Source organism: Girardinichthys multiradiatus, chromosome 18, assembly GCF_021462225.1.
Source record: "Girardinichthys multiradiatus isolate DD_20200921_A chromosome 18, DD_fGirMul_XY1, whole genome shotgun sequence".
Taxonomy (NCBI): Eukaryota; Metazoa; Chordata; class Actinopteri; order Cyprinodontiformes; family Goodeidae; genus Girardinichthys; species Girardinichthys multiradiatus.
The window spans coordinates 46,321,552-46,348,767 of NC_061810.1; the positions used below are offsets into that span (position 1 = coordinate 46,321,552).

General features: G+C 39.1%; 1 protein-coding gene across 1 annotated transcript in view; it reads left to right on the forward strand.

The window, feature by feature from the left end:
- The window catches only part of gpr4 (G protein-coupled receptor 4), a 78,161-nt gene extending 52,232 nt beyond the window's left edge, over positions 1–25,929 (forward strand). The window contains exons 2-4 of the mRNA XM_047390550.1: positions 17,231–17,961; positions 22,233–22,497; positions 24,207–25,929. Coding sequence (XP_047246506.1) covers positions 17,800–17,961; positions 22,233–22,497; positions 24,207–24,928 — 1,149 coding nt within the window. The 5' untranslated portion in view covers positions 17,231–17,799 and the 3' untranslated portion in view covers positions 24,929–25,929. The remainder of the gene's footprint in view (positions 1–17,230; positions 17,962–22,232; positions 22,498–24,206) is intronic.
- The last annotated feature ends 1,287 nt before the right edge of the window (positions 25,930–27,216 follow it).

The window sequence follows — 27,216 nt, forward strand, 5'->3', positions numbered from 1 at the left end:
AGCATTTGGGTACACTTTGCTAAGTTAAAACAGAAGGATCTAACTACATAACGGAACCACTCAGTATTTTACTCTTTTTGAGTTTCTATTCTATTCTATTTTTCCAGCCTCATTTTGAAAGCACAAATCTTTACTATTTTTGGTAGGTGGAATATATCTTTAGTCTCTGGGGTCTGACTGGAAACTTTTTAGTCTTGGACAGTTGAACGATCGGCTCCTTTTTATCTTCTGAGGTTCAATGGTAGCCACCTCTCCTTCAAGGACCAGAGAACCAGAACCAACACACTTTAGCCCCTTTCAGGTCATAGTACCACAATTAACGAAATGTCTAACCCCACTTTTTACAGATCACTTTGTTCTTTCACATCATACAAGTCAATCCATCAAGACCATGGGTAGTGTGTGCCTATGCAGCATGCACTGAGATTACGGAACCAAAGGGGCGTAACTTGCAACTCAAAACATTCACCTGCACAACGCATAAGATATGTGAAGGGTTTCTCCTTGGGGCTGAGTTAATGTTGCAGTCTCCAAATAGGTTTTTCAAATTCATTCAGTGCTTTGAATACAAGCAAAGTTATTGTGCACCATCTTCAACATGTTACTTCAGATTCTGTTGAGCAATATATTTCTCAGATCCATGTCGAGAAACTGAAGAGGCGTCAACTCAAGTCTCAAAGTCTTGGATGTGAGACTAAGCAAAGACTGCTACAGAAGCAACAGAGATCTGCAGTGCATACAGAGCAGATGCGTATAATAATATTCTAGAGTCAATTCTTCATAAATCTTGAAGGCTCCTGCTTATCCGTTCCTTTAGGGTTGAATGGTTTGGCTTGCAAGGCCTTCCCTTCGATCTTTGAAGGTGCAATTCAATTCAATTCAGTTTTATTTATATAGCGCCAATTCACAACACATGTTGTCTCAAGGAACTTCACAACAGTCAGGTTCATACATTCCAATTAATCCTAACCATTGAACAGTGCAGTCGGAGTTAGTTATTTATTATTTATTCAAATTGGATAAAATGTTTTTCGGTCTAAGGAAACCCAGCAGATTGCATCCAGTCAGTGACTTGCAGCAATCCCTCCTCCTGGATGAGCATGTAGAGACAGTGGACAGTCACTGGCATTGACTTTGCAGCAATCACTCACACTGAGGATGCATGTAGCGACAGTGGAGAGGAAAAACTCCCTTTTAACAGCAAGAAACCTCCAGCAGAACCAGGCTCAGTGTGAGCGGCCATCTGCCACGACCGACTGGGGGTTTGAGAGAACAGAGCAGAGACACAAAGAGAACAAAGAAGCACTGATCTAGGAGTACTTTCTATGGGAAGGAAAAGTAAATGTTAATGGATGTAGCTCCTTTAGTCGTTTCACCTAGAAAAGAACAGATAAACTCTGAGCCAGTTTTCAAGGTTAGAGTCTGAAAGAGAGCACATAGAGTTAGTTACAGTAAAAGCTCAGTCAATCGCCATGTCTAGGAGAGAGAAAGGGTTAAACACTGAAAGACAGGGCCATGTAGATCATCGGTAGAAGGTGAGCAGTAAGTTGTTGCCAGCAGAAGCTTAGACGATGCCCCTCTCCAGAAAGGTGTCACAGGTAGACAGAGAGCCAGGCCAGGTGTAGCTTCTAGGAAGAGAATAGAGAGAACATAAAGTAAAAAGCTGAAATAACAGCAAATAATGCAAAATTGGAGAGTAGTGTAAGAATGTAGCGAAGAGGATGAAAGTGGTCATTATGTCCTCCAGCAGCCTAAGCCTATAGCAGCATAACTACAGAGATAGCTCAGGATAACCTAAGCCACTCTAACTATAAGCTTTATCAAAAAGGAAAGTTTTAAGTCTAGCCTTAAAAGTAGACAGTTTGTCCATCTAGAGCCCACTGATGGTCATTGTTATACTAAAAACCACAAGGATCGGGATACTTCTCTCTGTCAGATTGACCATAACCATTGGAAAAGAGAAGGGGTCATACAGGTAGTAGAAATGGAGGGTGTGTTTGCACCTCAACCATAACTGAGCCGGTTTAGGCTGAACCTGACTCCCCCTTACTCCATCCAACAGGGAGGGAAGAAGACGGAAGTAAAAAATAAGGAAGATAGCTCAGGATAACCTAAGCCACTCTAACTATAAGCTTTATCAAAAAGGAAAGTTTTAAGCCTTAAAAGTAGACAGGGTGTCTGCCTCACGAACTAAAACTGGGAGCTGGTTCCACAGGAGAGGAGCTTGATAACTAAAGGATCTGCCTCCCATTCTACTTCTAGAGACTCTAGGAACCACCAGTAAACCTGCAGTCTGAGAACGAAGTGCTCTGTTAGGAACATATGGAACCATCAGATCTCTGATGTATGATGGAGCTAGATCATTAAGAGCTTTATATGTGAGGAGGATAATTTTAAATTCTATTCTGGATTTAACAGGGAGCCAATGAAAGGAAGCTAAAATAGGAGAAATATGATCTCTCTTTTTAATTTTCATCAGAACTCTTGCTGCAACATTTTGAATCAGCTGAAGGCTTTTAACTGCATTTTGTGGACATCCTGATAGTAAAGAATTACAATAGTTCAGCCTTGAAGTAACAAATGCATGGACTAGTTTTTCAGTGTCACTTCTGGATAGGATATTTCTAATTTTGGTAATGTTCCGGAGGTGAAAGAAGGAAATCCTAGAAACCTGTTTAATATGGGATTTAAATGACATATCCTGGTGAAAAGTAACACCAATGTTTTTTACTTTATTACCAGAGGTCAATGTAATGCCATCCAGGTTAAGTGATTGACTAAGCAGTTTCTTTTTAAAGACTCCGGTCCAAAGACGACAACTTCTGTCTTGTCTGAATTTAGAAGCAAAACATTTAAAGTGATCCAAGTTTTTATGTCTTCAAGACATGCTTGTAGTGTATATAACTTTAAATCAAATTTGAAATTCAGACACAAGCAACTGTTATAGAGTGATTCTTAAATGCAGCCCTGGAGAAAGTACAGCCAGCTGGTGTGTTGACATCAATATGGGATGCCAGAGCTGCCATAAATGTTTGGCCATTGTTTTGGGTGGTGGGGCCAGGGCAACATACTCTAAGACAGCTGTGATGTCAAACTTAAAGTTATAATCTACATATTTTTATTTTATCTTAAAAAATAAAACAAAGCAAAAATATGTTTGAAAGTCCCCTCTTCCTCTTCATGTTAAGCAGTTGGATTTTATATCTATATTATTGAGGTATAATTAATATGTCACAAATGCAATGCTTGCAAAACCTCAGTGAATGTTATAGCTAGGTTTAATGACATTGTGTACTAAAAAATACTTTTATTTATTTTTACATGACAATTTATGAGATCCAAATTGGTTAAATGAAATACATTTCCATTCAGATTATCTTCAGATTACAACTTCTGTCTAGGTAGGAGTTCAACAGTTAATTTTTGGTTCGGAAGTTAGTGTTTGGACAGGAGTGAGGCAGGTTTGGGCAGAGACTAACACTAATAAAATGTTTTAAAAAAAACAAAAGAAAACAAAAGTCATGTAATAATTTTCACACCATAATAATACTGCTTTTAAAACCTTAATAATTTCTCAAGTTCAGAACCTTAAGAAAGAAGAAGATTAAAACAGAATATAGGGTGTTGGAAATTATTTACCATCTTCATACCTTGTTTGATAGATTTTACAGGGTTGATTGTGGACTGCAACGGCTTGCCATGTCTTTTAGGAACGCCGTTACCTCAGTTATAACACACCTGCAGATCATCTCAAACTCCTCCTTTGTGATGACATCTTTGGAGTGTCTCCACTCTTTACCACCAACCTTACACTTCGATGCTGCACTGTGAAAAGGTGTTTGTCTGCTAACTGGCTGCTTGTCTTTTAGCTGGCGCCAGTTACCACCCCCCTGGTTCTGTTGCATCACTTGGGGAGTTACTTTGCTCTTCTTCTTAGGCCTGTTCTCAATTTGAATGTTTAACACCTTGCCTTTTCCTGCTCTGTCTGAACGGACACGTGTTTCCCACACAAGCTGAGCACATCTACGAGTCTCCTGCATTGAGAGATTCTCTGTTCTGCAATGCATAGTCACTTCATACTGCACACTAACGTGGAGGTTTTAAAGAAATAAAGACTTAAAAGTGTGGTCTTCTTCAAGACCTGGAGCATAACATCCCAGAAAATAAGCTGTCTTTAAACGGTGGAAATATTCTCTGGGAGGTTCATACTGTTTTTGCGAAACTGTCAAAGCATTAATAGTGGCAGCGGCTTCATCTCTGTAATCATAATATTCTTCTCTAAGTGCCTGACAGAGAGCTGGATAACTGTCACTAATTTCTGGAGGAAGAGCTTTTTATGAACACATGAACACTCTTAGTTGTTGTTTTCCAAATAAGCCTCAGCTTCTCACGATCAGAAGGAAAACGCAAATCAAGAAGACAATGTTCAACCTCAAACAGGTAAGCATCAATATTTGACTCCTGGCTACCTGGATCAAAAACTTCTATGTCCTTAACAAGGGATTCAAGCTGCTTAAAATGCAAGGTGGACCACGTCCATCTGAGAAGTCATGCTGGTTAAGTTCATGAAATGATGGAAGATCATGATCTAACCTCTAGGGAAGGAAACAAGTTTTCTCACAATTTAAATGAGAGCTTTCTAATGAATGGACTCGTGCAAGTGGTGGTGGGTCAGGTTGGATTGAGTCACCCCAGAACCACGTGCGTCTCTCCTGGCCATTAGAGGTCAACACAGAGTCAGAAGGGAGAGGGTTGCCGATCAGGCTGGAAGGGTGCTCCTTCCACCCAATTGGACCACTTGTGCACGCTGAATCCGGCACTTGGTCATCTTCACTGAAATGGGATTTGGCAGGACACCACTGGAGACCATCTGACTTCCAATACTTCTGTTAAGGTCTGTGGAAGTAAGTTGAACCCTTTGACTAAATTTAGGAAGGGGAGACTCTGACCTAGGTGCTGGATGCCTCTTGTCTGGGTCTGCCTCCTGCTGTCGCTGTGAGTGAAAATGCAAATCTGGTACCTGAAAGGTGGGGGTCTATTCCCCCCTTTGGACTGAAGCTTTCTTGAACTCATCTGCCTTCATGTCCACTAAATTTGCTTCAGCTTTCTCCATCCTCTCCTCAGCTTTTGAGAGCTCAAGCTTTGCAGCATTCTGTCTTTGAAGGGCCATCTGATGGTCAGTCTGTAACTGAAGATATCTTTTATCTTCCAGTTGTGATTTCTGTTGATACAGCAAGGTAAGCTGACAAAGAACATCTGAAATCAGAGCATCTCTAGTCAGATACTTAATGAAGTTTACCAACTCCTGAATCCTCTCATCACATGTGGCAAGGTCAAATTGATTTAAAGCATCCCGCTCATCTGGAGACAAACGGATGAGATCAGCAACAACAACCTTCTGCATCTCCACGTCTGATGAATTCATAATGGAGTTTGATTCCATCATTCTGGCAGACACTACAAAACAACAACAAAGTTATCAGAATATCTCTAAAAGCAACAACATCTAACAAATGTATGTCCAGCTATATATGTATATTTGACTATACATATATTGGAAACATTTGTATGAGTGTAAAACGGGCACAGATGTTGATCATTCAACCTGTGACTTATGACAACACTATGCTCTAAGTGTTACAATGCTATCCATTTCTCCAGAAAGATTTGGCTCTTTTCCAAAATATTCCCTTAAATATTTTACCATTTCCTTTAATAATATTTCTTTAAATATTATTTTAATAAATAAAAACAGCTAATGAGACACCGTTGAGAATTAGTCATCCAGAAGGTTGGTTTTATTCAGCAGATCATTATTTACAGCATTATTTTATTAAAATACTATTTTATCTGATCTTGCATTGTGAATGGTTGTCTAAAGGTTTGCTGATTATTGTCTAAGTTGGTTCCAAGACTAACTTAACTTCATTTCTAGATTCTTCAAGATAATCCTTGGTTCTCAAACATAAACATTGCATGGTAATGTTGCATCCCTCTTTTGGTCATGGTTTTCAATCATCTTTAATCAACTTGTTTATATTGTACATAGTCCATTAGTCTTCATTATTCTTTAATTCTGCTTGGTAGTTTAGTTGGATTGTTTTAACATAGTAAAGAGTTTGTTGATTGAAATATGTTTGACTTTGAGTTGACTTATTTTTGTTTATAAATTCTTGTATTTTAAGAAATTGTGTGAATTCATTCCATATATGTGCAGAGTTTTTGCAGTTCAATGTCAGAGCTCGTCTCACACCTTTAAATTTTTTCTTAATACCATCGCCTTACTGGGCTGGTATTCACAGGACAACCCTTAACAGCCCGAAATATTATTTGATAAAATATTAAAATATTAATATTGAATATTAAATAATAGTCTCAGATTCATAATCACAACACATGTTTCCCAAATAGGGACAGTGTGTTCAGGTTGAAGGATAACATTAGTTTTGTGCCACGCTTAGCATTTTGCATGTAGACCAAAGAGTGCAACTTTGCTGTCATCTGACCACAACAGCTGCTTCCATGTAGTTGCCGTTTCCCTCTGCCTAGCTTGTGGCACTTTTTAAGCAGATTGTCCTATGAATGTTTTTGTTCCAACAATAGCTTTCTTCTTATCACTCTTCCATAAAGGCCAGATTTATGGACTGCACACAACTACTAGTCGTCCAGTTGAGAGATCCTCCTGCCTGAGCTGTAGATCTTTGCAGCATCTGCCATGTGCCTCTAGTCAATGGTCTCATGGCCAGAACTCTTCTTTTATGCAGACTTCCATGTCTTAGCAGGTTTGCAGTTGTGTCATTCTCTTTTGAGTGATACATAGAACAGTGTGAGATGTTCAAAGCTTGGCATATTGTTTTATAACCTAACCTGGTTTTATTCTATTCTATATCTTTATCTGACCTCCCTGCTGTGCCCCTTCCTTTTAATGATGATGTTTGTTCACTAATGTTTTCTAAGGCACTCGTTGATGCATTCGCAATATAGCTGTATTGGTACTGAGATTAAATTTGATACAGGTGAATTCTTTTTAGGTGACTTTTGAAGGCAGTTAGTTGCACTAGCTTTTATTTGAGTGAATCTGAGAAAGGGGGGCTGAATAGAAATACAAGCCTCAATTTTCAGATGTTATTTGTTAAAAATAAATAAAATACAATTGAGTTTGTGGTTGTAACATGACAAAATGGGAAAAAGTTTAAGAGATGTGAAAGCAATTTTGATGCTGGTGACTTGTAATACTCCTTTAAAAACACATCAAAGCAGTAAAATATAACTTTCTAAATGTGTAAAGATGAACATTAAGTCAAATGAATAAACAGAGACTAGAACAAACTCAAGAATTCAAAAAGCGAGGCTCTTTATGTAAGACATAGTGTCACACGTTGAGGATTTTCATTTCTAATAAGCCCTGTTGGCAGCAGTAAAACATTCAAAGCAGTGAACAGGCTGCTTGTGTTGAGGACAGATACTGTACATCTGTTCAAACTGATTAAAGCAAGAGCAACAGTATTATTATGAGGATTGCACTGAGTCACATGACAAGCGTGTCTGGGGTTTCAAAAGTAAGCCACAAAAAGTAGAATTGCTCATGTTCAGCTGGTTTACACCAAACCGAGTCTGTATTTTTAAAATGGTCACATAGAGTTTAACTGCTTAAACTTAAATCTAATGGATGTAGAAAGGTTGCTGAGTTTGACATAAAAAACAAACAGAAAGAACCTTTACATCAGATGTTATTACCAACAGTTGTGTTTCCGCCTCGATATCAATCATAATGCCCACATCCCTAAACAAAATGACAACTAAACAGAATAGAAACACATTGTATTGCTCGGTGTGAAAAAACACTCAACGGGTATGGGTTTGTTGACAGGGAAGATGATGCATAATAGCACCACTGGTATTGTTGCACATAACTAACTATTTAAAGAGCAGCAGTTACAGGAGTATAACAACTGACTATGCATCTACGTTACTGTCTAAAGGTAACGTTACAAAAGCTAAGAGAAATCAGTAGAATCAGAATCAGCTTTATTGCCAAGTTCGTACATACAAACAAGGAATTTGACTCCGGTACACTGTGCTCTCTGAGTTTTCTTTTTTTTTTAGTATATCCCCTTATAGTCCAAGATAACATATGAAACATATATTAATGTTACATAAATGTTACCTTATCTTTGCTTAATGCAGATGAAGTAGTTGTTGTCCTCTCTTGGCAATGACCTTCAGCTGGCTTTGGAGCATTTTGCAGCTCATTGTGAACCGGGTCTCGGTGTTCTTGTCCACGAGTGATAATAGAACATAGTAAGAAATGAATAAACTGGTCAGGGTTCTGTCTGCTGTTGTAAAGGTGTTCCTCTGATGTCTTCAGATAGAGAAGAACCTATGCCAAATAGTGAAGTTCTCCATTTACAGGTCCGTCTCTTTTCCAATCCTCACCTATGGGCATGAGATGTGGATTATGGCCTAAAGAACAAGCTCTAAAATGCAAACAGGTATAATGAGGCTCCTGTAGACCTATTCAGAATTTATGTTACAGATTATGCTTCCCATTGTTGTCCTCATAAAATGGTGTCTCATGGGAAAGAAGACAACAAAGACCCTGTCAGGCACAGTCCTGTTCAGTTGCTTTGGCAGTTTGAAAGCACATACATTTTCAGAGGCTATGAATTTCCGATTACAACCACACAAGGAATGTTTATTGCATAATGTTAAACTAAAAGTTACATTTAAAATGTCAAACTATGTAGTTTGAGTTGCAGATGAGGAATGTTCTTCTTTTGGACTTGTGAAATATGGACAGATTTTCTCTATAGCATTGTCTACTGGTAAAAATGAAGACTCCAGGATGGCATGCATGTGAAGCAGCAGCAGAAAAGGCAACACCATTTTTGCTGACTTCTGATCTGCCTCATGAAAGAACCTACACCAAAGAACCACCAAACCAATGAAGACAAGTGAGGAGCTCCATTATCCAGCTCACTGCTGCTCTTTGGCTATGAAAGAGCCAGTTGAGGTGGTCTGGGCTTCGAGATGCCTCCTTATAAGTGCCTTCTTTTGGACATTTTCCAGGCATGTACCACTGGGAGAACACCCTAGGGCAGACCCAGATTGCTCTAGAGGGACCATATAATCCTTCTGGTCACGAAAGGGCCTGGCATCTTCCAGGATAGTGTTGCAGGGGAGAGTTCTGACCTTTGTGTCTTGACTTCAGATAAAAGGAACAATGGTTAAATGGATGTAGATGGGCTTTATGGTGGACTTTTAGTCTTTGGCTGTGAAGATAAGGCTTAAGGTAAAAATCAGATTTTCTGTTGTTTCCTAATTATCAAAAGCATAATAAAGTATCATTTGGCTTCAGGTTATTCTTTAAATATACACAGATTCTTACCTGAGTAAAAAACAGTTTCCCAAAGACTTTTTTTTTTATCAAAGTCTTTTGGCGTCAAGGTCATTGTTGATCTGCCCTCATTTAACCTATCTGTTTTTGTATATGTGACTGCTATCATTACAGTTATGGTGACAGACGTCACATAACCTTCTTAACACTTAACTTTAGGAAATAAATTGTCAGGGTGCCGCAGTACTTCTATAGAAATTGCTGCTTCATCGTTATTTGCCCAAAGGCCATGTATAACTGCGTTCTCCCTCCACAGTTTTTTGTTCCAAAACAGTGATGCAAAATTCAAATGCTACAGAAAAAATACAACATTTGTTCTCCACAAAAACTATTTTCCCTGATGATGGTTTTGTGAATTAATCATGAAAGGAGTGTTGCATTAGATTTGGGCCATGGTCCATGGTGAGCAGGAATGTGAAGGACACAGAATTGGGAAAAAAAAAAAAAGTACACTGCATCATCCAAACAACAGGGAGCCAACTATGCAGCACAACTCTATCATAAAGTTCAGGCACTTTAAATTCAATTCAAATCAGTTTATTTATATAGCGCCAATTCACAACACATGTCGTCTCAAGGCTCTTCACAAAGTCAGGTTCATACATTCCAATTAATCCTAACCATTGAACAGTGCAGTCAGATTCAGTTATTTATTCAAATTGGATAAAAAGTTTTTCTATCTAAGGAAACCCAGCAGATTGCATCCAGTCAGTGACTTGCAGCATTCACTCCTCCTGGATGAGCATGGAGAGACAGTGGACAGTCACTGGCGTTGACTTTGCAGCAATCCCTCATACTGAGCATGCATGTAGCGACAGTGGAGAGGAAAAACTCCCTTTTAACAGGAAGAAACCTCCAGCAGAACCAGGCTCAGTGTGAGCGGCCATCTGCCATGACCGACTGGGGGTTTGAGAGAACAGAGCAGAGACACAAAAAGAACACAGAAGCACTGATCCAGGAGTACTTTCTATGGGAAGGAAAAGTAAATGTTAATGGATGTAGCTCCTTTAGTCGTTTCATCTAGAAAGAAAGAACAGATAAACTCTGAGCCAGTTTTCAAGGTTAGTCTGAAAGAGAGCACATAGAGTTAGTCACAGTAAAAGCTCAGTCAATCGCCATGTCTAGGAGAGAGAAAAGGTTAAACACTGAAAGACAGGGCCATGTGGATCATCGGTAGAGGGTGAGCATTAAGTTGTTGCCAGCAGAAGCTCGGACGATGCCCCTCTCCAGAAAGGTGTCACAGGTAGACACAGAGTCAGGCCAGGTGTAGCTTCTAGGAAGAGAAAAGAGAGAACAAAGTTAAAAGCTGAAATAACAGCAAATAATGCAAAATTGGAGAGTAGTGTGAGAATGTAGCAAAGAGGATGAAAGTGGTCATTATGTCCTCCAGCAGCCTAAGCCTATAGCAGCATAACTACACAGATAGTTTCAGTTCAGATTATTTAATTAAACAGTGCTTATTTACAACAATGTCGTCTCAAGGCACGTCACAAAGGGTCCCACTGATGGTCATTGTTATACTAAAAACCACAAGGATTGGGATACCTCTCTCTGTCAGACTGATTATAACCATTGGAAAAGAGAAGGGGTCATACAGGTAGCAGAAATGGACGGTGTGTTTGCACCTCAACCATAACTGAGCCGGTTTAGGCTAAACCTGACTCCCCCTTACTCCAACCAACAGGTAAACCAAGCCACTCTAACTATAAGCTTTATCAAAAAGGAAAGTTTTAAGCCTAGCCTTAAAACTGCCTCACAGACTAAAACTGGGAGCTGGTTCCACAGGAGAGGAGCCTGATAACTAAAGGATCTGCCTCCCATTCTACTTCTAGAGACTCTAGGAACCACCAGTAAACCTGCAGTCTGAGAACGAAGTGCTCTGTTAGGAACATATGGAACAATCAGATCTCTGATGTATGATGGAGCTAGATCATTAAGGGCTTTATATGTGAGGAGGATAATTTTAAATTCTATTCTGGATTTAACAGGGAGCCAATGAAGGGAAGCTAAAATAGGAGAAATATGATCTCTCTTTTTAATTTTCATCAGAACTCTTGCTGCAGCATTTTGAATCAGCTGAAGGCTTTTAACTGCATTTTGTGGACATCCAGATAGTAAAGAATTACAATAGACCAGCCTTGAAGTAACAAATGCATGGACTAGTTTTTCAGCATCACTCCTGGACAGGATATTTCTAATTTTGGTAATGTTCCGGAGATGAAAGAAGGAAATCCTAGAAACCTGTTTAATATGGGATTTAAATTACATGTCCAGGTCAAAAGTAACAGCAAGATTTTTTACTTTATTATCGGAGGTCCATTTAATGCCATCCAGGTTAAGTGATTGACTAAGCAGTTTCTTTTTAAAGACTCCGGTCCAAAGACGACAACTTCTGTCTTGTCTGAATTTAGAAGCAAAACATTTAAAGTGATCCAAGTTTTTATGTCTTCAAGACATGCTTGTAGTGTATATAACTTTAAATCAAATTTGAAATTCAGACACAAGCAACTGTTATAGAGTGATTCTTAAATGCAGCCCTGGAGAAAGTACAGCCAGCTGGTGTGTTGACATCAATATGGGATGCCAGAGCTGCCATAAATGTTTGGCCATTGTTTTGGGTGGTGGGGCCAGGGCAACATACTCTAAGACAGCTGTGATGTCAAACTTAAAGTTATAATCTACATATTTTTATTTTATCTTAAAAAATAAAACAAAGCAAAAATATGTTTGAAAGTCCCCTCTTCCTCTTCATGTTAAGCAGTTGGATTTTATATCTATATTATTGAGGTATAATTAATATGTCACAAATGCAATGCTTGCAAAACCTCAGTGAATGTTATAGCTAGGTTTAATGACATTGTGTACTAAAAAATACTTTTATTTATTTTTACATGACAATTTATGAGATCCAAATTGGTTAAATGAAATACATTTCCATTCAGATTATCTTCTGTGTGATTTATACATTTCTTGAATCAGATTTAATAATCTGCATCCTGTCTTTTCAAGAACTGCTTTGTACTGTTGCAGTTGGTCAAATGAGATGTTTAAGACTTGAAATGTAAAGTTTAGGATTCGAATCAATGTGAGATTTGCATCCCTTGACTATAGACTCGACTTGGGACTTTCATGCCTTTACTTGAGACTTGGGTGGAAAGACGTGAGACTTGCTTTTGACTCACATTACAATGACTTGGTCCCACCTCTGGCAGGAGGTAACAAAACACAGAAAAATTTTAATTAACAGATCTAATGGAGCTGCAGATTGAACAGAACTTAACCAGAAAATACATTTTAAAACAAACTTTTCTAAACTAACTTTGTGTGGGAGTTGGAGATGAAGAAGATCTAGCACACAACAAAGACAAAAACAGAAATATTTATTCTGAGTACAGTAATAACTGCATGAAGAGAAGATATTAATTGTTATCAAAGAGCAAGGAGTGCAGAGAGAAAAGAACACACAACCAACTTCAACAGGCCAAAGGATAGAATATGACACAAAAAAATTAGGGTTTGATCATTTGATATGTAAAAAAATGTACATTTGGAAGTAGAGAAAATAATCTCTTCTTAATAAAGATCAAAAATATGTCAAGTCACATCAAGTTGGGAGTCCAAATTGTTGAGTTTAAAAACAAAAACTGCTTCTTTCAGTTGGAGTCTAAGGGTTCGGATGTACAAGGTCCTTCTCTTTGTCCAACCTCCTGCACTCACCAAGGCGCACACGATATGCCAATGAGGCAGCAATGATCATACAGTACATACATGTTTTATATAGTGGATGACGTCAAACTAAATTCTAATGATTGGTTATAAAAAGGTGGAGGATGGAAATTTTAGATCATCTTTTGTGGAGATTAAACATTAATTCATATCTGTCTCGGGTCAGTCTGTTGTGTTCTGTTATTTAGATGAAGGAAGAAGACGGACTAGATTTAGAATAACGTAATTATTTCTAAATTAAATACATCAACAACTTATCATACAAGGCTCAGAGCCAGCATCAATGCAAGTGTCCATCAATCTGGGTCAGAATTCTGTCAAGCACAATGTACAGGGGTTGGACAATGAAACTGAAACACCTGGTTTTAGACCACAATAATTTATTAGTATGGTGTAGGGCCTCCTTTTGCTGCCAATACAGCATCAATTCGTCTTGGGAATTACATATACAAGTCCTGCACAGTGGTCAGAGGGATTTTAAGCCATTCTTCTTGCAGGATAGTGGCCAGGTCACTACGTGAAACTGGTGGAGGAAAACGTTTCCTGACTCGCTCCTCCAAAACACCTCAAAGTGGCTCAATAATATTTAGATGTGGTGACTGTGCAGGCCATGGGAGATGTTCAACTTCACTTTCATGTTCATCAAACCAATCTTTCACCAGTCTTGCTGTGTGTATTGGTGCATTGTCATCCTGATACACGGCACCGCCTTCAGGATACAATGTTTGAACCATTGGATGCACATGGTCCTCAAGAAAGGTTCGGTAGTCCTTGGCAGTGATGCGTCCATCTAGCACAAGTATTGGGCCAAGGTAATGCCATGATATGGCAGCCCAAACCATCACTGATCCACCCCCATGCTTCACTCTGGGCATGCAACAGTCTGGGTGGTACGCTTCTTTGGGGCTTCTCCACACCGTAACTCTCCCGGATGTGGGGAAAACAGTAAAGGTGGACTCATCAGAGAACAATACATGTTTCACATTGTCCACAGCCCAAGATTTGCGCTCCTTGCACCATTGAAACCGACGTTTGGCATTGGCATGAGTGACCAAAGGTTTGGTTATAGCAGCCCAGCCATGTATAGTGACCCTGTGGAGCTCCCGACGGACAGTTCTGGTGGAAACAAGAGAGTTGAGGTGCACATTTAATTCTGCCGTGATTTGATGTTTTTTGGATACAATCTGGGTTAGCACCCGCACATCCCTTTCAGACAGCTTCCTCTTGCGTCCACAGTTAATCCTGTTGGATGTGGTTCGTCCTTCTTGGTGGTATGCTGACATTACCCTGGATACCGTGGCTCTTGATACATCACAAAGACTTGCTGTCTTGGTCACAGATGCGCCAGCAAGACGTGCACCAACAATTTGTCCTCTTTTGAACTCTGGTATGTCACCCATAATGTTGTGTGCATTTCAATATTTTGAGCAAAACTGTGCTCTTACCCTGCTAATTGAACCTACACACTCTGCTCTTACTGGTGCAATGTGCAATCAATGAAGACTGGCTACCAGGCTGGTCCAATTTAACCATGAAACCTCCCACACTAAAATGACAGGTGTTTCAGTTTCATTGTCCAACCCCTGTAGCTACCTGCTGTTTCAGCCTCCCCCCTTAAAAGACAAATTTGGACTCACTGGAGTCCTAACATTGGACTCATGGATTGTTCTATACAGGACTGTCAAGTTGGGAAGTTTGATTCTGTCGGGAAAGTTAGGAATCATTTGAAAGTAACTTCCTGAAGAAAACAGCATCTTCAATCATTTCCCTTTTTTTATACATCTCTCACTATGTGATTAAGACATTTTAAAATGGTTTTAAATTTTTTTGCCTAGATTTTCAGAAATACATGTACATTGGTTTTAGTTTTGTGACTGAGGCCGTGCCAGCTTGCATGTGTACCAGCTCTGAGATGAATAAAAACCACACTATACTAAAACCAAACTCAACAATGTTAAAGTAAGAGGATTTTTTTATCATTATGGATACTTTTTGTATCAGAAAATGTTGTGACAATGACAAATGTTGCTCCCAAATTTTTGTTCACTCCAGGGAATAGGCAGGTATCTGGTAATGGTTCATCAGGTCAAAGCAGACATGCTGCTGCAGGCTTTCCCTAAACTGAGCAGTGATTGAGTAAATTGCTTCTATGCAAAAAAAGGAAACAACTGTTTAGAACCTAAATCTGTTGGATTTTCCTAAACAAATTTGCGACACTAACCAAATTAAACAGACCCGTTAAAACCACTGTTTATGGTTACAGCACAAAGGCATCAACTGAATGTTCTGTAGATGATATCATCTAAAGCCTTCTCATGCCCTTCTCAAAAGATGGATGCTGCAGCCTTTCTCCCGCTGATGCTTCTTTGCTGCTGCTGTATGTTAGGAAACAACTCCGTTCATGACTGGGTGCAACAGTTAGTTTTAACCAAAGTGGGAATTGTTTAGCTGGTGCTTATTACATTTTATTCACAATAAACCCATCTGAGGATACCCATTAAAAACGTGACCAGCCTGTTTCTTTTGTTTAATTTTTGAACATTTATAACATCTTCCATCCGTCTCACCTTATATCACTGCTGTGGGTTTACATAAAGTATGACACCGGGCAGTATGTTGATAAAAAAGCAGAGGCTTCTAGTGTCCATCTGGAGGAGCGGGGCGTCTATAATGAAGAGAAACACGGCTGCCGATATTTTGTGGGCGTGGGAAATTCTTAGTGTTGCTGACAATCATATTAAAGATTAAATACTTTCCCGCTAAGTGTTGCATGTGAACAGCCAACTGAAAAGGTTAGATCTTTCAGTATTTTATGTAATTTTACAATACAGTTTATATGTGATTGGAAACTTAACCACGAAACTGTTTCTTTCATAGTTAATGAACGCAACTTGGGCGGACACTTCAGTCATGTGGGGCGTGTTGTCCATCATGTTGCCACCCCCCTCCCTCGGCAGATTGGGTGAAAGATTTGAAATAACTTGAAAGTGGGAAAAAAATAACATTTCAAAATAAAACATCTGAAACTGAAGCAAAGACAAAAAAATATTTAAAACATAAGAATATATAACAAGAAAGAAATGAGTAAAATATTTTTTCAAACTGATATAAACTTTAGTTTCACTTCTTTGTTTTAAATACATTTGATATTTTTCAGATTTCAATATTAAATTTGACATTCTGTTTCAACATTATTTTCTTTTCAGTTTCAACTAGTTTTTTTTTTAATATACAATAATTTTTTGTCTAAGTGACAAAGAGCTGTAACTGAGCTCCACTTAAACTGGTGCAAAGGTTTTGCAGAAGGAAGTTTCATCCTTAATCTAAGAACATAAATGTGTGATAGTAAAATATAAACTGCAGGAAATTATTTGCTAATGATTAATGCACAGTCTAGCATCAATCAGTCTTATAGTATATTTAATGAAATAATCTAGACATTTTAACAGCTCTTTTATATCCATATTCTCCATGCTGGACCCGATCAGTGAATCTGCTGGTCCTGCAGACTGATACGTTCCTTGATAAGCTCTCTGTTCTGCTTGCTGCTTTACTCTTGCTGGCTTGTAAAACCCGTAGAGACATACTTCACTTTTTTGCTCAGTTTGTCGACCTACTTTACTTCTCCTTCAACACTGAACATCAACATACACGAGTAAATGGAGTCATGGGAGCTATATGGGAGTAATCCAGCATGTATGAACAGCTGCTGGGTTCAAGGTGAATGATGAAAGTCTCAGAGGTGAAACAGAAACTGAGCTCCAGTCTTTGCTCTCTCTCTCTCTCTCATCTCCCTCCATACATATAGTTATGTAATTGCCCAATCCTGAACGTTGTCCTTGCACACTTCCCAGGCTCATGCAGCAAGAAATGTGTTTTTTTTTTTTTGCTCGTAAGCTGAGAATAAAGCCTTTTTTGATGCATCTGCTTTCCTGATTAAATTAGCACAGAATAAAATAGTTTTGACAACAGTCATTGCAAGCTACTATAAAAACGTAATCATGTTGTTCTATCTCTAAAATACTGCAGGCACTAAATGGAGCTTAAATATTTTTATTTAATCTTAGCTTCTAGTAATCTAATGGTATGGCTGTCTCTCTGTTGCAGGTTTTCATTTTCACCGAATGAATGGATGGTGTGTCATCGTCAGAATGCTGATGGTCTGTAACGTCATCCCTGTCTTTTGATACGACCCTCCCTCCAGAGTTTCGTGTGTCATCGGGACCTTGAGGCACGACCAAACACCCACTGATGTTCTCCCCCTTACAGCAGAACCTGGCAACCCTCTAATATCTAAAAGATTGATGAGGTCTTGTCTCAGCACAGGAGCCTCGGCACCGTGTCGATAATGCAGCTTTCATCCCACCACATTTTATTCCTCGCTCCTGTCTTTCTTCTTCTCTCCTTTACTTTATAAAGGACACGGGGACTGGCTGTGAAGCGTGAGAAAGGATTATGACAGGCAAAGGCCTCCGGGTGACAAGGTGACAAGGTGCTTTAGAAAAGAGGAATCATGAAATGCCCTGGTTGTATGGCCTCCGTTTTCTTTGATTGCTCCTCGTTTAACTGCAGTTCGGGAGCTGAGCAGGAAATCGGAGTCATCATGACGCTGGAGCTGGAATACAGTAAAACTACACAGGGAACAAACACAAAGAGTTGAAAGGAGGTGAACGCCAATGAACACACCAAACAGAGTTTCACAAAAGACAATGTGCAACATCTCCTTCTGTGATGTGGATAGTAAGGTGGACCTGTTCTTCCAGCCCACACTCTACATCATAGTCATCGTTCTGGGGCTGCCGACCAACTGCATGGCCCTGTGGGCTGCATACATGCAGGTGAGGCTTATGCAGACATTATAAACCACACACACACACGCACAAGGACACACACACACAATTTAAATACCAATAACCAAACGTGCACTACAGTGAACGGCTCTTTGTATCCCAGCTTCAGGCGTTGTACTTAACTTAAGTTATGAAGCATCAACAAACCATTTTAAGCCTTGAGCTAAATGGTAGCTCAGTAAAATAGAGATATTTAACAATTAAAAGCTTTCCTTAACAGGAATGCTTTAAGTTCAGCTTTAAAAGAATCCAGACTCTGCACTTCTCTTAGCTCTGGTGGTAGGCTGCTCCAAAGCTGGGGTGCAGCTGAGCAAAAGGCCCTGTCCCCCATTTTTCTGTGCCTGGTAGAGAGGACCTGGAGGAGCCGGCTGTTGGATGACATGAGTGGAGGTTTGGAGTGGAATTAGTTCTTGTAGATAAGATGGACCATGGCTGCTGATGCATTTATGGGTGAGCAGAAGAATTTTATAGTGGATCCGAAATGGGACTGGGAGCCAGTTGTGGGAGTATAGGATGGATGTGAAATGCTCATACGTGCGAACTTGCATGAGAACTCTTGCAGCATTGTTTTGGATTTACTATAATTTTTCAATGTTTTTGGAGTGTTGAACATTTTTAAGCAATCGAAAACTTTCTTGAACAATCAGTTGTAAAACTGAACATTTCAGAAGGACGTGTTTGTTGTGTCCCCTACAAGTCTTGTGACAAAGAGAGCTTCTTATGATTTTTTTCTTTCCACTCTTTATATAGGCTGCATTTGTGGAGCAGACAAGTAATAGTGGCTCTGTGAACAGAGTCCCTCGCCCTGCTTCTCAGAGTAATACTCTGAGAATGGGTCGCACAAAATATTGTTGTATCTGAGTTTGGTGGAGCTAAATACCTATGCATACCAGCGTTTTCTTTTTTCTTTTTAAAGAATTTTGAAAACCTTGTATCATTTTCATTTCTCTTTATGTGCTATTTTGCATTGGTCAATCACATGAAATCCCTACACAATAGACTGAGTTTTTTCACTGTAATGTGATCAAATCAGAAAGAAAATCAATTGATATGAATACTTTCCCAGGGCTGTGTATGTCTAGTAATGAGATGGAAGAATGTTTTCTAAAACCGCCTCCTTCCAGTGGGACATGCCAGGAACACCTCCCGAGGGAGGCATCCAGGGGACATCTCAAACAGATGCCCGAGCCACCTCAGCTAACCCCTCTCGATATGGAGGAGCTGCTCTGCTCCTCTACTCTGAGCTCCTCCCGGATAGCTGAGCTCTTCACCCTATCTTGAAGGGAGTGCTCAGCCCCCCTGTAGAGAAAGCTCATTTCAGCAACTTGTATCTGGGATCTAGGCATGACCCAAAGTTCATGCGGCGGGCACACCGATCCGTGGGTCATTCTCTCGCTCTGTTCTGCCCTCACTTGTGAACAAGATCCCGAGATACTTGAACTGCTCCACTCCCCTCCAACCTGAAGAGGGCAAGCCACTTTTTTCTCAGCCACATAAAAGCCACCCTTATAAACACATTATACATATTTGTTTACAATAAAAAGGTAAAACATATTCTGTGGTTAGCAATTAAGTAAGATAGAATCAGAACCCTGGGGATATTTTCCTATAAAGCATCAAACATATCCAGAATTATATTTCCCACAGACTGTCAGTTTGCTTTGGCAGCAGCCTGAACGACTCTTATTGACTTTTTATTCATTCAAATTATTGTTTGTCTTCAATTTCAACATCTGGGATAAATTTATGGCTTCATGAGAGATTGATTGTGAAGGCACAAATTCACCACAAGATGATCATCATGCTGCTGTCTGAACTCTCATTAACCTGTCTCAGTGGTTGGTAACATTTAGTGCACTGCTGAGAGTCTTCAGATTCTTTAAAAACTGGAAGAGACATAAACATATGGCTGTTATTGGAACCAATGAACTGAAAAAAAATGCTTTGCAAGTTTGGAGAAGTTCAGCGTTTATGAAAATTAGTTCTAAATAAAGCTCCCACAGATTAAATTGAATTGAATTAAGTTCAACTAGAGATGTTTGGCCACTATGTTTGTCACAGCATAACAGCACAAATACGTCATACAAACTATGATGCACAATGGTGGATGATCTTGGAATAGTAACTGTTGCTGCCCATCAATCTGGTCAAGTGTTGTAAGGACATTTCAAAACAATTTGAAGTCCATCAATCTGCAGAGAGAAAACGAAGAGGAAAACATTTAGGCAGCTACCAGTCTTCCCTTGAGGGGATGTTCCAGCAAATAGAGCTTCAGATAAGACCATGCAATGCTCAGAAAAAATAAAAAAATCCATCACAGACTAGTCATTCCTCAGACAGGTTGTTAAATGTTAAAGATCATAATAAGACAGTTACAAAATGACTATGAATGTTTCCGATGGGTTAAAGGGGAAAGCCTATTTACTCTGAAATGAACATGGCTGTACAACCCATGTTTACAAAGCTGCATCGGAATAAATCACAAGATTCCTGGAATAATGTCCTATGTGCAGATGAAAGAAAATATGTTAAGTTGACACAGAGCATAATCAGTCTAAAATCCTGACTGAATATCATCAAGTTAAGACCAGTTGTTTTGTTTCACTCTATGAGGCTAGTTATCTGGGACTGCAACACAACTCAGCATTATTGATGATCACAACATTTAGTCTTCAGTTTTAACAGCTAAGCTATTTTAAAATGAGTGGAACTCTTTGACATTACTATTGGTCTCCAAATGTAGTTGGAATCCCACCATCTGACACCATCTGTCATGGTGTTCTTATAAAATACATTATAAAGTACAGAAAAATGTGTCCATTGTTGGTTGATCCAAGTTGATCCATTGAAGTTAAGTTGATGTTTATTTTCACTTGTGCAATTCAGAATCCTGCTCTGTAACACAAACACAACCACTCTGAGACACTGCCTCCTAGAGGTCGGGCAGTACCCTTCTTAAAACCTTTAGTCTGTCACACTAGGCAACCCATTTTGTGAGTTTTAAACAAAAATCCAAATTCTATTTAAATAAAGTTTATAAGATTCAAGCCATAGTTTCCAAAAAATATAAATTTTCTTTAACCTGAATTTAAAAAGTAGATATTAAGCCACAAATATAATAACTTGACAAAATCAATTAGACAAGATTGTTATGTTTGCTTTATATGAGCTGCCTATGGGCCTGAACTTCAAAAGATTTGCATGTACAAAACCGCACGCAAAAGCTGATCTACAAACGAGGGGGTAATCGGATTGCTTGTGCAAAATCAGCAAGAGTGCGGGCGCAAACTTTTTAGCGTGTCTACCTTCATGAATATGCAAAACATATGATAATGAACCACATGTGGAAATTCATGGGAGGAGGATATGCAAACGTCATCCCTTAACACCTGCAATTTGATTTTCAAAGCCTGAAACGCAATTTTAGCATGTGGATTTAGCATGTTTAAAATGCATGTGCTCACTGGGACACAAAAATGTTTGCTGTCACTTTGGCCAGAAAGAGGCACAGAAAGAACGACAGATGACAGGGAGAGAGAATCTTACGTATATGTGTCAACAGATGCGCCAAAATATGTGCCAAAATTCAAACTGTATCTGTTGCTTGGGATTTACATTGCGTCCTTTCATTAAATTTGCTTTACTGTCACGATTGACACATGTTCCTGGGTTTTGGTTTTGGTTTGTGTTTGTATTTTGACCACTTCTAAATTCAAGTCATTTCTTTGGCTTCAATAAGTGTTGGTTAGTTCTAGTCCTATTAGTTTTTTGTACTTCTTTGTATTTAACTTTTAGTTCATTCCTGTATTTTGTTCCTTGTGTTTTTTCCCCTTAGGTTAGTATTTAGGTTAGTATTTGTCTTTCTCCCTGAATTGGTGTTTCCTTGTGTCTTAGTTCAGCTTCCCTGTGTTAATTAGCCTCCCTTTCCAAGCCTTCCTGCTTACGTTCTGCTGCAGCTTCTCCACATATCCCCTGATTGGCACACCTATATCCAATGTTCTGATCTCCTTGTGCCCTACTGTAAAATGTTTTGAATAATGTTTTATTAAATTATTCTACTCATCTTGCTGCTCCCATGTTCCTGTCTGTTCCTGGGTCCTACTCCTAAACCACAAAACGTAATACTTTACAGCTAATTAAAACAAAGATTGTTTCAAACGGTTACATAAAAAGTTGTTTGAGAATTTATTAGCAATCTGCCATTGTACTTGTTTTTATTTGCACCACTTATCTATAAATTTGTTCCTTGCATCCTTCAGGTACGTCAGCGCAATGAGCTTGGCATCTACCTGATCAACCTGTCGGTGGCTGATCTCCTCTACATTATCACCCTTCCTTTGTGGATAGACTACTTCCTACAGCACGATGACTGGATTCATGGGCAAGAGAGCTGCAAGCTGTTTGGCTTCATCTTCTATACAAACATCTATGTCAGCATTGCCTTTCTGTGCTGTATATCACTGGACAGGTACCTGGCTGTGGCATACCCAATGCGCTTTGTAAAGGTTCGACGAATCAAGACAGGTAGGATTTTCTTAAGGCAAACCAGTGAATAATTGTCAGTCGTTTGTCAAGTTTGGCTAAGAGTCTATTTTGAAGACAAGACAGCCACTAATAAAGATATTTTCAATCTGTTTTGCTGATTTTTTTATATTTGGTTCTCCAAATGTTGCAACAGTTGAACAAAAGTGGATGTTTAGTTCTAAAGTTACCATTTGCAAGACTAACAAGAAATTTGGTTTATATAAAGTTAACTGCAGAGGCAAGTAATATAGAAAATCTGCAAAACAGAGACGAACATGACAAGAGGTGGATAACAAAACACAATGACAACAAGGCTCTAGCAAAGGGAAAATAAATATGTTGCTATACTGCATGCCAAGGGGAGTAATGACTATAGCATGCGGCTGTGGTCAATAGCAAAATAGGACAAGGTGGACACATAAAATTGGTAAAGATTACACAGAATACACAACATAGCACACATTACTGCAAGAAAAAACACAATCAACAGGCACCATTCATTTCTCAAACATTTGGATCAGGCCCCCTGACAGGCACTCTCTGTTCTCCCAGACCCAGGACAGCAGATGGGGCCCAGGATTGGGAAGGGGGCCTAGTTTGTAGTTTGAAACCAGACTGTCCGCCTTGGAGAGGAGAGATACAGTCAGGCTCACAGCTTAATTTAAGCATCACCAAGTCCGTCAGCAAATTTGTTCTTTGCTTCCAAATGGTTTAGGAAATAAAGGTTTACAGTATAGAAAAATGTTATTCATCATCTGATCATCACCAGTGTGAAAACCTCTGTAAAAGCAGACGTTTTGGCAAACATACAGGTGTGTAATAACACCATGCCAAGAAGGAAAGACAACAGCAATGAGCTTGGCAAAACAATTGTTGCTGTTAAGCGGTCTGGAAAGGGTTCTAACGCCATTTCTGAAAAACTTTAAAATTCTTGATTCTAAAGAGAGAAAGATTTTTTAGATGTAAAAAAAATATATTTAGAAATCAATCTAATCTTACCTGGAGTGGACATCCTAGCAAATCGACCCCAGGGTCATACAATGAGCAGTCAAAGTGTGGAAAACCCAAGAGCTCAATCTCAGACTCAAAAGGCCTCAGTTAGTGACAAAAATGTTACAAGTTAAAACAAAAATAATTAACAAATTAGTTTGTTTTAAAGGGTTGAAGGAAGAAAACGCTTTAAAATGGGCATGGGAGCAAGACCTAGGTTTGCTGAGCTGCATCTTAAAGGACCACAAGACTCCTGGAACAATATAATGATGTTTGTTCGCAAGAAGACAATAATCCAGAACCCAGCAGCAAATCTTCTACAGAATGCCTGGGAAGATAAAAATCAAGGTGTTGCAATGCCCCGTTCAGAGTCCCGACTACAACCTGAGATCCAGTCTGGGCCCTTAGGAAAGCTTTGCAGATCAATATTGTGAAGATTCTAAAAAATGTTTCATGTTGAGGTTTTTGCACACACTGCCCTTCCATTTTGCATTTCTTCACTAGCAATGAAAGTATGGAATTTGTTAAGTGTTTTTGTACCCCTGAGGTAAGATTAACATCTTTAGAACCTGGTTAGGTCAGGTCGTGTTTGAAATGGAACTGAAAGATGATGTGCTGTGTTTTTCCTATGACTACATCCAGTAATCATTGTTATTAAGTATCAGCGTAATGGAGCACTGGAAGGCAGTGTCTAATTTTTCCTTCTCTCCTTCCTACAGCTGTTTTCGTCAGTGCCATTGTCTGGATCATTGAGATTGTAGCCAATTCTGCTCCTCTCTTCCATGATGAACTCTTCCAGGATCGGTTCAATCACACCTTCTGCTTTGAGAAATATCCAATGCAGGACTGGGTGGCAGGAATGAACCTCTACAGGACATTTCTTGGTTTTCTAACACCATGGACAGCAATGCTGGTCGCCTACAGAGGGATACTGGCAGCGGTGCGATGCAACGTCTCAACAGAGCGTCAGGAGAAAGCTAAAATCCAGCGATTGGCTTTGAGTTTAATTCTCATAGTTTTGCTGTGCTTTGGACCATACCACACACTCCTCTTGGTGCGCAGTGTCATGTTTCTGAGAAAGCCTTGTGACTGTAGCTCAGAGGAGACCTTGTTCGCTGCATACCATGTAGCATTGGCGTTGACAAGCCTGAACTGCGTAGCTGACCCCATTTTGTACTGTTTTGTCAATGAGGGTGCCAGGCACGATGTTAGTCGTGCCCTCGCAGCTATATTGTCTACAGCATGCCAGAGGCGCTCCTCATCCTCACCATCGCATGCTGACATACTTAATGCTGGTTCAGTCACCATGGAGACGCCTCTTTCAACTAAGAAACCATCATGTGTGTATGTTGATGGGGGAAAGCCAAGCAGCTACAAGACTGAACTCCTGGCTATGAAGGAGGAATGTCTACAGATGACAATCCTTGCTGTTAAAAAGTGAATTCTAGAAAGCTTTAACTGGTTCAAACCACCCAGATCTGCAAAGCAGTACATCCTCACAAGTCTAGGGTGCGATTTTTCTCTGCAACTGGGAAAAGTCAGATGTGTTGAGAGGCTGTCGATGTGTGGAGACCATGTTTCCACTAAAACCCAAAATGAGATTTATGTGAACTGAGGATACAGTATCCAACACCTCAAACTGCTACTGTTAGCGGTTAGTCTGTTAGCACACGCATAGTAAGTGAAATCTGACCTGAAAGTAGCACCAGATGACAGTTTGGTTCTACATCAATTGGGTTTTTGCTCCTACAACCAGATTGTCTTTGATTTTTTTAAATTTTGTTTGTAAAATGAGTTTAAAGTAGGGCTGTCACTTTCCAACTCAGCTGGACATTTTGGTGCCCAGACTGCTAGTTTCTCAGGCTGACATCAATGTTTTTGATATGTTTCAGCCATTAATACTGCAACATCTACTATGAATGATTTTATTATTTGTTCCAAAGTACAGGGGTGGAGCAGAATATGGTTGTTAAGGTTATCAGCATGAAGGGAAATTTGAAGTCCATCCAGAGGATTTTATTTTAGAGTGGACCAACATTCTTAATCCAGATTACTGAAAGTAAATTGGCTTTTTATTTATACGTTTTTGTATTTTGTTTTTCTCACTTGGTCAGAAGTTAGTTATGAAGCTCACAAGAGGCCTTTGAGTATTTAACAGAAATCTTCCAAACAGGCCACCTTCTGCATACCCGGTTCTTGGTGGATTTCTTTGCTGCATGAATTCCTAACTTAGGTTTGCTAATTTGAATAATGTGTAATGGTTTTGGAAATGTTGTCATTGTTGCATTATTTTTAAGGAAATATAAAGCCTTATTTAGTACCTCAACTTCCAGACTGTGATAGCAGAAGGACTTAGAGAAGAGTCTTACTTTGGAACTTGAGCCACATTTTGTTATTTTCTAATGTACCTGTTAGCACAAAATAAACCTCTGTTCAACGAGATATCTAGGTAAAATCCTGAAATGTTTTAATTTCCACCAAAACTTCATTTCTGTATCGTTTTCCAGTAAAACGTATAATTTTTTGCATTCACTGATTTCTAATGCTAGATGATCATGCTCTTAAAATCAGACACATCAGCGATGTGAACACGAACACAACAGCAAACAGTGATTTGTAATTTAAAGAAGCATGTTTACCACAAAGTGATAAAAGTCATGCTTCTTCTGTGTGTTGTAATCTAAGCATTTTTGCTCTTTGTTGAAGCACCCAGGGTAGCCATGCATGCAATCAATTGCATGCAAACTCCATCAGTACAACAGAATTTCTAGTACTTTTCCAGAGGAGCCACAGATTTCAACCAAACCATCCTAGCAGCGTTTGTGGCATATCTGTTTAAACAAATCAAATCAACCAAGCAGCAAATTTTACAGACAGTGGTCTGACTTGCCAAAAAAAAAAAAGATCTTATTAAGAGTTTGCCATAAATTTTACTTGATGTGATCCTTTTTTATAATCTGATTATTTGTACCAGCACTGGTCTTTCTGGAAAGCACATGTGCTAATGCAATACAGAGTGGTAGAGTTCAACCAGTACTGCTGCAGAAAACGTTTGGTAAGTATGTACTATGTATGTGAGATATAAGGAATATTTGGTTCCAAAAATATGACAGTTCATACTTTCTTGTTTTCTTTCCCGGTTTAATTGCTACATTCCTGGAATTTAAATGTAACTTTAACTATACTTATAGATTACTTTCTGGAATTAAGGGTTTCCTTCCCATAGATAACTGTTTGGAATTTATTTTGTATTTTCCTGTTACTTGAAGGGGACCTCTCCAGCCCTCACTTGCCCTTTTGCTCACCTGTATGTTACTAGAAAAGATCCTGTAGGTTTCAGAAAGTAACCTCAGAATTCTGAAAAATACTAGAATCACACCAGAATATAGCCCTGTCCCTGAACGTTCCCGGGAAGTTTTGGAAGGTAATCTGCAAAATCCTGGAAAATTACCAATTTCAAGAAGCACCTTCTATATTCTGGGAAAATAGTCTTTTAGTTCCACATAATTAAACTCTTAGTTCTGGGAAACAATCTGTAAGTTTACAAAAATTCCCTCTAAGATCTGGAAAATAACATCTAGGTTCCAGTAGTGAAGATCTAGCAATAATGTAAGTTCTAACCTTTAACCTTTCATTAATATCTTTAAAACAAAAGCAGGACAAATGAAAATTTTAACTGCAACAAATCAGAATAAATGGAGCACAAATGAATAACACCACCTTTGTTTG